This window comes from Apus apus, chromosome 12 (assembly GCF_020740795.1).
Source record: "Apus apus isolate bApuApu2 chromosome 12, bApuApu2.pri.cur, whole genome shotgun sequence".
In the NCBI taxonomy this organism is placed as follows: Eukaryota; Metazoa; Chordata; class Aves; order Apodiformes; family Apodidae; genus Apus; species Apus apus.
In genome coordinates, this window is record NC_067293.1 from 12937516 (window position 1) to 12948622 (window position 11107).

At 50.5% G+C, this 11107-nt stretch overlaps 1 protein-coding gene across 1 annotated transcript; it reads left to right on the forward strand.

The window, feature by feature from the left end:
• Positions 1-228: 228 nt before the first annotated feature.
• CD40LG (CD40 ligand) lies at positions 229-6400 on the forward strand. Its single transcript, XM_051630620.1, has 6 exons — positions 229-438; positions 2257-2394; positions 3285-3330; positions 3633-3689; positions 3990-4052; positions 6027-6400. The coding sequence occupies exons 1-6, from the start codon at positions 283-285 to the stop codon at positions 6398-6400; spliced, it is 834 nt and encodes a 277-aa protein (XP_051486580.1). The 5' UTR covers positions 229-282.
• The last annotated feature ends 4707 nt before the right edge of the window (positions 6401-11107 follow it).

Sequence of the window (11107 nt, forward strand, 5' to 3'; positions counted from 1 at the left end):
TGGAGTGTTTCAAGGGCAAATATGAATATATGGAATAAGAACTTCTCTTTGCTTCTGGTACAACGGTAGGAAAAAGCATGGAAGTGCACCAGAGAAGAAAGTCTAAGCAACTTTTTTGTTGTGGGAGATGGTGGTGAACAAACCTACCCACTACGAAGAGACTTTTCCAGGAAGTGTAGGTTGCTGCAGCCTCTATCCCTTGAGCAGAGGGTGCTCACACAACAGTTCTCATGCTACTTGCAAGCAGCACATTTGAAGGAGCCTCAGCAACGTGCGCGGAGAATGAACGAACCCTACGGCCCCGCGACAGCCCGACCCATCAGCAGCACCTCGCCCAGCACCATGAAGGTGTTCATGGCTTTCCTTGCTGTATTTATTGTAGCACAGACGATCGGGACCGTGCTCTTCTGTTTGTATCTTCACATGAAGATGGATAAGGTAAGTGGAGAAGTAAAATTGTCTCTGCTGGATCGCTAACACAATTTGCCTTCAGCCCTGGTGAGAGGTGGTCACCAAAAGGAGGAACATGGGAGATTATGCTGGCCACTGGATGGACAGGGGGGTGGCATTTATAACACCCATGTTCCCATTTCTGCTTTAATTTGCCCCTAAGATGTACAGTGAGGAAGAGACCTGTTCCCTTCAGTAACAAAACTAGAACAGATCAATCAAGAGGAGCAGTTAATAACAAACCTGGCAGATGATGGCCAGTCTGGGGAGAAGACAGTAAGTCTTGAAGAGGTGTCTATTTTAGGCTCTTTGTTGTTTTTTCTGATGCTGGCAGCACTGTGACAGTAATTGCAAGGATGGAGGGTCCAGAAATGAATATTTTTATTAATATTTTATTACTGTTTATAATTGTGAATTCTACCAACATCTCTTCAGGTTCTTTCTGCTTTGGGAAGAAATTAATAAATCTTAGTATTTTGTCATTTTTTTGAAGAGGCACAGTATTGGTGACCCTGCCCCACACTTGGGACAATATTTACCAAAAAATTAAAAACTGAAAAGCTGGTTTTGAGATTGCCATGACTGCAGCCATCCTACATGATGCTTAAAATCACTGATGTAAAGCTACTTTTCTTCAAAACAGAAAAGACTATAGGCTAAGGAAATGAAATATGTCTAAAACCCCAAACGAGTTCTCCTTATCAGATACAACGATAAGATCATCATTACTGATTTTTAAACATGTTGTCTCATCTTAAATTGACGTTTAAGTGGGCATCTACTGATCTTCGAGGGTGGAGAGCGATCCTGAGCTAGAGGGACTTATTAACTTGAGGGGCTGGAAGGGGACTTTGCTGCACTAGGATTGCAGCCTGGGGAGAAGGGGTGAGTGGAAGGACTGACCCAGCAGAGTGAAACGTGACTGCACAGGGCTGTGGCAGAGGATCAGAGACAGCTAAATGGTGGCAGGAAGATTTCAGCTGCCTTCAGAGCTCATGGCAGGGCTTCAAAAATGACCCTCTGCATCTCAGCACTGCCTGCATGGAGCACTCTGCCAGGCTTTGTTCTCATGTGTAACTGACTGCTCTTGTCTTTACCATTTAGCTGAATGTCAGGTTTTTATTAAAAACAGGTGTAGTTTCCAAAATCAGTGTTTTCTATCTACACATCTACTTACTCATTCTTTGTTTCAGCTTTCTGATTATTTTTTTTTTTAATCTGATTTTTTTAATCTGAAGCTCTTGGCAGAGTTCAGCCCCAACCAACAAGTCATTTTGGTCTCTTTGGCAGTTCTTTTAGTCAATAAGCTAGCCAAAAGACCATGAAAAGCCACCCTGCAGAGCAAAGCCACCCTGCAAGCATCTCTGCCGCCTGCCAGGGTCACTGGGGCAGAGCAGCGAGCCCCGAGCCACGCGCTGAGGTTTCTGTGCTGCTGTCTGCAAATGCAGGCAGGCAGGTGTCTGCCACCTGCTTTTTGGAAAAGGCAGAATGGATAATTTAAATTAATTATCAAAGTGATAGAAAATAGGAAGGGATCTTGAGCAGTCCTCCTCACATACAGTGTTACCAACCAGTCAGCCCTGCAGGTACAATTCTGGGTGTCTGCAGGTGCAGATGTTGTGCTGGAGCTGGTGGGAGCACTTGGTACCTGCTGTGTGTCTGCCCTGCTCATCCCAATGCTGAACCAGCCTCAAGCTTTCCAGGCTGTAATTCATCCCTGTCAAGAATACAGCTTGGCTCTGCTGCTGGCATTGCAGGTTTCCCAAGAGCATCCCATTCACCATCTCTTCTCTCCCCCGCTGGCAGATGGAAGAGGTGTTGAGCTTAAATGAAGATTACATCTTCCTGAGGAAAGTACAGAAATGTCAGACAGCAGAAGGTCAGAAGTCTACATTATTGGACTGTGAAAAGATTTTAAAGAGCTTCAAGGACCTCCAGTGCAAGGTATGCTGCTGTTTGGTGGATAAAGACCCTGCTGAAGGTGGAGGGGGGGCTTCCAGGCACACACGGCTTCACTCAAAGTGTTATTTTAAACCCATGCCTGCCCTTTACCTTGGGGCTGCATGTCACACGTCCTTCCTTACTTACACTATATTATTTTTACACTGTATTTTTACATTATATTAATATCAGTGAAAAACCTCATCCTCTTTTTTCTCAAAATGGTCTTGATCAGAGCAGGTCCAGCTGCAGCATGCCAAGGGATGTTCAGGGCTTGTGGTGGGAGGGATGGAGCTGCAGCCAGGGACAAGCTGCTCTCAGTCCTTGACTTCTACATCTAGGAAGAGCTATGTTGACCAGAGCAGGCAGGAGAGGGACATTCATTCCTCATTATCAGTGCCTGATGACATCAAATGCCTTCAGGTTTGCATCAGCACCCAACTGACAACAGCAAATTGTATCTGAGATCGGCCTCATTCAACAGGCCTGAAAACCCCCCTCTGTAGGCAGCAGAGGCAGTGCCCAGCTTGCTGGGCTGCACTGGCAGCTGGACTATCCAGCATAGGTTTAAATGACCTGAAAAGGAGGTTGTTTTGTTTGTTTATTTAATTATTTTATTTTCAAATAAACTTTCCTCATCACCTAATATTCATTGCATAAAATAAAGCCTACAAACCCCCTGCTGTGAAGAGCCAGTCAGCCCGTGGCTGTGTGTGGTGCTGGAAGGGCTCAGCAATTTTTGGGTACTCTCCTCTGAGAGCTGGCAGGGCTGTCAGAGCCAAACAGCACCAACCCAAGTGGTGGCCAGAGCATCCTCTACACAAAAGCTTTCAAAAGTATTGATTTTTACATCTTAAAAAACCCAATTTTTTTTTTTTTTCCTGTTGTTACAGGATGGAGAAGCCAGCAAGGGGGAGGCCAAATTTGAAATGCAGAGAGGTGAGTTTTCTGGTGCCACCAATACAACCATAGCTTGCTGGAGGCAGGTGGAGTAGCTTGGTCTGGGCAGGGGTTCCCTTCACCCTGCAACAGCCCACCAGTGCCCCAGGCACGGCATGGAGGTGGGCAACAGGGTCAGGGTTTGGAGCATCCCATGGGGGTGGGACAGGGCACGGCACGGGGCTGGCAGAGGGGGGCACTGGGCACGGTTGTCACACCAGGGCAGCTGTCTCTGAGTGCCACGTTGCCTGAAGATGAGGAAAATGAATCCAAAATTAATCTGTGGCCTTTTCACATTGTAGGCCATGAGCACCGTGACCATCCCCGTCTGATGCACAAGAATGAGACACTGGTGGAAGGTAAGGAGTGGCACATCCAGGTCCTGTTCCCACAGTGAGCAGGGTGGCATGGGTGCCTCAGTGGGCTTTGTCCCTCAGGGGCTTCACCTTGGAGGCAACTGAGCATCTTGGCTGAGCAGAGGCCAGATCCTGCCTCACCCAAGGCTGACCGAGGAGACTTTGGAGACCATGTCTCTGAGCTGGGTTTGGCCCATGGAGAAATAACAAGGGTGGGAGGTGATTCCTGCAGAGGAACTCTGCTGCCTGGAAGGGGACAGGGAGTGCCATGGCCTTGATAACACCAGCCTTTCCAAATTGCAGCAGAGAAGAAACAGCCGATTGCAGCCCACCTGGCAGGTCACAGTAGCAACGAGAGAGTCTCAGGTAAGACAGACCTACTTTGACACTCCTTGGCCAGGGAGCCAGCAGAGCATGGCAGTCTGATTGTCCTGGCCAAACCCTGCTGTAAGGGCAGGGACAGGGCCAATGCCACTCCAGCACCAGACCGTGTCCCCAGGCACAGCAAACCTCCCAGTGGTTGTGTCACCACCTGCACCTTTGCCACACGGGGTTCGTGCATCCCATGCCAGCTGCCCTCGGTGGACTTACATATGCCCTCCTAGAAATGCACCAAAATGGCTTCATCCTTATAGTATTTTTTATGAGGGGAAAACTGTTTCTCTTTGAATTTAGGGAAACCAACCCCTTGCTTTTCTTTTGGACTCAAAACTCAATGCTTTTTCTCTCTTGGCCATACCTTGCAGGAGTGGCTGTTGGTGGCTGATCTAATTATCTTCTCACCTATGGTGGTCCTGGCAGCAATGGGGGCTGGCTGATGACTTTACGGTTGAAGCATAGATAGCTCCAAACAGATTCATGGCTGTGGCCATGTTAGGTCTGAGTCCCACCTCCATTTGCATTTGTGCATCCCTTTGCACAGACCATGGCTGCTCTCGCAGCTCCATCCCCAGCACAGCCCTAGCTAAGGGACATCCTGCCAGAGCAAGGATTACCCATGTAAGAAAGAGCTTGCAAGGTCAATCTCTTGATCTGGCAAGGATTTCTCAATCTGAGCACGTTTCAATTAATTCTGGAGTAACTGCCAGTAATCAGCAGCTGCTCTTTCCATCTCTGACGCAGCATTTCACCCAGAGCTCAGTCTACCTGTGGAAAGCTTCACGTTAGATAAGATCAAAGAAGTGAGAAGCTTGCTGCATTTTAAAACTCCCTGCTTAAGCTTTTGTTAAACCTATAAAGCAAGCTGAAATTGGCCAGAGAGCAGCAGCTGCCTGGAGCTCAGCTCTGCTCCTCAGGACTGGGGCACAAAGAAAACATCCCCATGGGATGCCCAGGCTGAGTGGCTCCCTTAGGACCACCTGTGTCACCCCACTATGGGGACTGGGACTCTGGGCCAGGACAGTCAAACCTGTTATTCCCCATGGAGTTGGGCTGCTCACCCCTGATCTTACAAGTGTCTCTGTAGGCTGGGGAGGGTCTGGAGGAAGAAGTCTAAAACCCCTCCCAGCAGTGGTAGCTCAGCCCCTATAGCCGTGGCTTCCTGGTCCCTTTATTAACTTATCTGCACTGACCCCAGTGGGAGCACATGTTCATGAGCTACTCTGATGACACCAACAGTGCCCCAACAGCCACGCCAGGAGCAAGTCAGCATGGGCACTGGTCCCAGCAGAAGGAGGCAGCACTTGCCATGCAAAAGCCTTCCAGCTCTCCTCCCTGCCAGGAGGACCAAAACTCTGGGACAGTTATTTTTGTGCTTCCTTGGCAAAGTCTTGCCTTCTCCAGAGGACAAGTGGAGGAGGGACTTTAGAGGAGGCAGCACCCAGTTTGGAAAACCTGTGTGTTCTGGCATAGTTGCCTCTGAAGACAGGAACTTCAGTGTGTTTTGGAAGTGCTCTGAGAGCTCAGAGGCTGTGCCACCAAAAGCTGCGGAGATAACAGCCCTACAAGGGGGATGCAGGGGTATTTGGCCTGTGGTGGCAACTGTGTGCAATCCTCCACCCTAAGCATTTCCACTTGGTTGAAGGAAGGAAGCAAAGTGCTCCTCCACTTGCGTAATCAATTCAAGGGTGTCCAGGAGTCAGTGACCAAGAATGTAGGTTAAACACTTCCTGACCTCAGGGAATGGGGCCCCTTGGCTTAGGGGTCATTAAAAGGCTTAGCAACATCTCTAAAGGAATTGGCCAAATGCTGATGGTACCCTAGGGTGGGCAGGACCCACCCACACACCCCCAGCAGACAGACACTGCCACGTCAGATGTCTGTAGGGTGTTCCCCCAAAATCAGCTTGCCAAACTGGATGTCTCCTTCTCCCAGCTCATCTGCCATGTTTTCCCCCCACAGTGCTGGAGTGGAGGCCTACGATGTACGGCCCCATGAACGACAACTTGATATCCTACCAGGAGGGGAAGCTGAAGGTGGAGGAAGCAGGGCTCTACTACACCTACTCCCAAGTCAGCTTCTGCACCAAGTTGGCAAGTTTAGCACCCTTCACCCTCTATATTTATTTGCATCTCCCCATGGAAGAGGATCGGCTCTTGCTGAAGGGACTAAGCACCCACAACACCTCCAGTTCTTCCTGCATGCTCCAGTCCATCCGGGTGGGAGGCGTCTTCGAGCTCCGGAAGGGTGACATGGTCTTTGTCAATGTGACAGACTCAAAGCAATTGAACTACAAACATGGCAGCACCTACTTTGGCATCTTCAAGCTGAAGTGAGGAGGGGACTTCCCTGAGCCGGGGGTCCAGCCCAACTTTGTTGAACAAAGTGGCTTTCCCTGTTTCCCATATTTATGTTCCTCTGCCTCTTTGGTCTTCTTGTTTCTCAGTTTGTATATTTTGTTATTTATTAATGAGGGCCATGGGCCCTCAAGAACAGAAATGGAACAAAGTGTGAAGCTGTTGTTTGTGCTTTGCTTTCTTCTTTCATTGCCAACAGTTGGGTACATGCTGGTGATGTGTGTCTGGGTCCACCATGCCCCACGTGCCTGGCAGGGTAGATGTCCCGTTATGTCACTAGAGCTTTACTTAGCAAATTCTACCATCAACGTTTCTTTCCTAACAACGTAGGATGGCTCAGGGCACTCCAGCCAAGCTAGATTCATACATATCTCCCGTGCCAATCTGCTCACAAAACAGCAATGGAAAAAAAACATGAAAAGGCTTAGGAACGTCTCCTCTAAAGGAATCAGTCAGCCAAGTGCTGTCCTTGTGTGGTAGCTGCTGGTGATACATCATTGCCACCCTCTGCTTTGTCTTGAGAAGCCCCTTTTTTCCACCCATGCCTACCTACAAAACTCAAGCAGCCTTCTCATGTAGGGTGACACTGCCTTGGCCAGGTCCATCCTGGGTGACATTTGCCCTGCACTGGAGGGGCAATCTTTGGCCAAGGGGGACTGTTGATTGCAAGGCACACGGCGGGTAAGGTGCTGGTGGTGAGCTGCTCTTGGCGACCTGAATCTGCTTGCTAGACTGTCTTCCTTTCAGCTCCACAGGTAGAGGACCCTCTGCCTGTGGATCATTTCTCTCCTCTGTGGAAGGTACATTGGCCACCACCATCAAATTTGGATCTGTCCTCTCTCCTGAGACCTATAATTCCTCAGGAAAGCACAGGAGTGGCAGGATCAATTGCTTTTTCCCAAGCTTTCCAAAGTGCATGTGCAGAGCATCTTCTGGCTGCCCTCACTGAGGATGTGCAGACAGGCAGGACCCCATCTCAGCCAGGGGAGATCCAGATGACACTGCACACCGGGGTGTACCTGACCTCTGCTCCAGCTTGGCACTCAGGGCAGGCGAGATGAGCCACACCAGGGCAGAAGGGTATCAGTGCAGCACATTCTAAAGGCACCTAAAGATGCCAAAACTGGCAAGCCTGGAGTGTTTGGTTTATACAGGTGACACTTGTTGGAGTGCAAAAGTTTGGAAATACTGCTGGAAGTAATTTGGTCTGCAAGTGGAAGAGCTTTCAGATGCAGGCAGTCCCTGGGGTTTGCTTGGCTGGAGGCTGCAGGTCTGGTGGGCCAGTCTTGGCTCAGCTCGCTGCCAGTGCTGGGTGCCTGGCACAGCCCCTCCCAGAATCAGTAGAGTCGGCCAGTCTGGTTTTGCTATGTTAATATTAAATCAATTAATTTCTGGCAAAACTGTAACTTCATCTGAAAATGGACCATTCTCGCTATTTCTTTAACTAAACTGTCTTCCACTGGTGGACAGAGAGGGGCTCTGTGCCAAGGGGCTGCATGTGGCCGTGTTTGGCAGCCAGTTTTGGTGTTCCCTGTTCCTCCTTCCTGAGAGTGAGGTTTCCTCCACTGTGGCAACTAAGGCAGTTTCTGAATGAAGAGACTGGGTGCTTTGTGTGCTTTGAATGCTGCCCACCCTTCCCAGCCCCAGACTGGGACACACGGGTATTTCCCAGAGTCCTGCTTCAAGCCTGGGGACCAGGAGGGCAGTGTGGCCAGTCCCAAACGCTTCACAGAGCAGCTGTCCCACCCTGCTCCTTGGGGTGTGCTGGGGGTGCCAGGGCTGGGCAGCACAGGGGGCATTTTGGCTGGAGGAGAGAGCAGGGACCCCCTGAGAGAGGCAGCAGGGCTGAAGACTCTGGCACAGCTGAGGAGCATAAAGATGGAGGTTAATTTAAGGAGATTGAGGACACCTGGCTGGGAGAGGGTTCTTCCTGCCTGTCCTAAGGGTGTGGAGCCTGCAGGGATGTCTCAGCTTTGAAGCAGAGGGATGGATGCATCACAAGGTGGGATCTGGTGGTGGTGGGGGTCACACTACACCTTGGCTGCTGCTGAATCCCAGCCAGCCCCTGGGGACTGGGCTCACAGAGACCATGCTGGGGGGCTGGAGAGGCCCAGCTGAGGTGGGAGCTACAGGGGAAACCAAAGACTGTGCCATGGTCTGAGAAAGACCATGGGGGGGTTGTGGGAGGGGAGAGTTCAGGGGAGTGTGCCCAAAACCTTGGGGAGCAGAAATGCTGTTAGTCATGGATGAAGGGGAAGGGTGTTCAGCTCATGACCCAGAACCTTGTTGCAGCTCCCCCTCCCCGCCCCCCCAGCTTTGGTGGCTGTGAGCATTCAGTGGGGGTGTTTGGGCTGGGTGGCAATTCCTGGCCAAAATCACTGACAGAGGATCTGGGAGCTGCAAATTGCATGGAGGAATAGCTTTTTCAGATGTGGTTGAGGGGAACAATTGAGGAGGGGAAGAGAAAACAAAACAAAAAAAGGCACAAAAGAGCTCGGTAAGTTCTGCAGCAGGAGCAGCAGATGCCAGCTGCCACCTCCCCTGCCCACGGGCTGCCTGCCCAGCCCCAGCCCCCTGCCAGCACTGCTGCCTTTCCTGGGGCTTTTGCTTCTTGCCTCTGTTTCTTTGCTTGCCAAAAATAGCCCGTGGGATTCAGATGTGAGGTGGTGTGTAGGAGGGGAGGAGATGTGATTGCTACCATCCAGCTGTGGCCTTCTCCTGAGCAGCTTTGTTCTCCTCCCCGGCCCCTGCCTGGAGCTGTGGCGGGTGCAGGTTTCCTCTCCTCATGGAAAGTCTGAAGGTTTTCAATACATTGACTCTTCCCTTGACGTGGGGCCTCTCTGCCACTCCTTGGTCTGTGGATTTTTATGGTTTCTGAACTGATTTTGGTTCTTCTTTCTGAGTAAAGAAAAGAAGGGGATGAGAATGTGATGAGTACCTGGGGCACATGAGCAGGACTGGCACAGGATGGTCACGGATGAGCAGTGGCAGGAGCAAGTGGCAGCATGGCCATCTGCTGGGCAAGGTGTTTGCACAGCTCAAGGCACACTGGGCTCACTGGGAAATAGATATACTTTTTTAAAATTCTGTACAAGAAATGAGACTTTGTTGTGTTGCTTGCTGCAAAAAAAGGCTGTGGTACCGGTTTCCAGGCAGTCTCACCAGCTTGTGTCACTGAGCTCGGGGCTGCTGGGCAGCAGGAGCCAGAGGATGGCCATCCACATGCTGTGTGACTGTGTGTGGTGGCCTCTCAGGTGACAAGCCTGTCCTCCCATCTCTGTGCACTACTTTGTGGTGGTTTGTTTTCGTTGTTTTTTTCCCCCTCTTGTCAGCTGCTGAGGGCCTGGGTGCCAGCCCTGCCTTGGGATGCCCGGGCTCAGCACCAGCATTTCCTGACCTTTTTCCCTGGTCAGGGCAGTGTCCAAATCTGCAAGGTCTCTAGGATCTGCCTCGGTATCTTCTTGGAGGCTGAATCCATTGCGTGGACCCCTGCCTGGGGACATGGGGACTTCTCCCTTCTGCTTCATTCAGTTTGGGCTCAGGGGCAGTTGTGTCATGGAGTGATGTGGTCAGCAGGAGCAGCCCACCAGCTGTGGTGATTATTTGGGCTGGGCAGATTCAGCTGGGATTTTTTTTGTCTGTGTTTTGTGTTGTTTTTTTGGGGTTTTTTTGGTGGGTTTTTTTTTTTTTTGTCTGTTTTTTTTTGTTTTGTTTTTTTGGTTTTTTGTGGGTTGTTTTTTTTTTGCATTGATGGTAATTTGAAGCCAATGTCTGTTGCTTGGAGTAGGTTGGTGCTGCTTGTGTTGGAGCTGGGTCATGGAAAGGGTCTGTTTGGGAGCTGGAGTAAGTGAAGGGGCCAAAGGGAGCCTGTATACAGTAGGAGAGCAGGATGGAGGGTCTCTGGTCAAGGCCTGGGTCTGGCCTCATGGGGACCTGGGAGTGGAGCTGCCCCCTCCAAAATGAGCCTGTGGGCTGCCTCAGGTCTGGATGTGGCCCTCTCTGCCTCTGCAATTAGTCCCCAGAATGCCACTTGGGTTCAAGCGGGCTCCTGTGCAGACTTCGGTGTCTTTTCCACAAGGCATCCAGAGCCAGTGTTTTGTTTTTCACTTGTTCTTTTTCCCACTCTGGCTGCTGTGTCTGGGGAGGGAGAGCAGAGTCTGGCTCTCCTGCCCTTGATCCTCCAGCTGCAGGCTCAGAGCATGGCCTGTCTCTAACAAAGAATGAAAAATACCAGCGTGCAGGAGAGGTCTCGTCCAAGTGGTAGACCAAAGGAAATCCTGTCACCACACCTAATCTCCAGAAAAAAAACACCCACTAGCTAAAAAAACCCACCATATATATACAAAAATTCTCAAAACAGGCAGGAAGTCACTTATCTACAGCATCCTGGCAGTGCAGAGGAAAGCAGCAGGTCTCCATAAAGCATCCCTATCAACAGACTGCAAGAGGGGCTTGAGGGATGGAAATGCATCTCCACCCCAGGACCAGGCATCCTTCCCTCTGCAGGGCTGGGTGGTGGTGGGAGCAACAGCCCAAGTATCAGCATTTGCACCAGTATCCCCAGCAGCATCCAGTAAATTGGAGGGTGGATGATGTTGCCATGAACATTTTGAGCAAACCAGGGATGCCTGGAGCAAGCACTGGCTTTGCTTTTGCAGTGGAAAGAAGGGAAGCAGCATCAAGAGC

What these genes read in the sequence shown, in the direction of transcription:
- CD40LG (XM_051630620.1), top strand. Translation starts at nt 283, where the DNA reads ATGAACGAACCCTACGGCCCCGCGACAGCCCGACCCATCAGCAGCACC. An exon ending in CAAATTTGAAATGCAGAGAG is followed by an intron (nt 3,331 to 3,632) that starts GTGAGTTTTCTG and finishes TTCACATTGTAG; the next exon opens with GCCATGAGCACCGTGACCAT. An exon ending in TAGCAACGAGAGAGTCTCAG is followed by an intron (nt 4,053 to 6,026) that starts GTAAGACAGACC and finishes TTCCCCCCACAG; the next exon opens with TGCTGGAGTGGAGGCCTACG.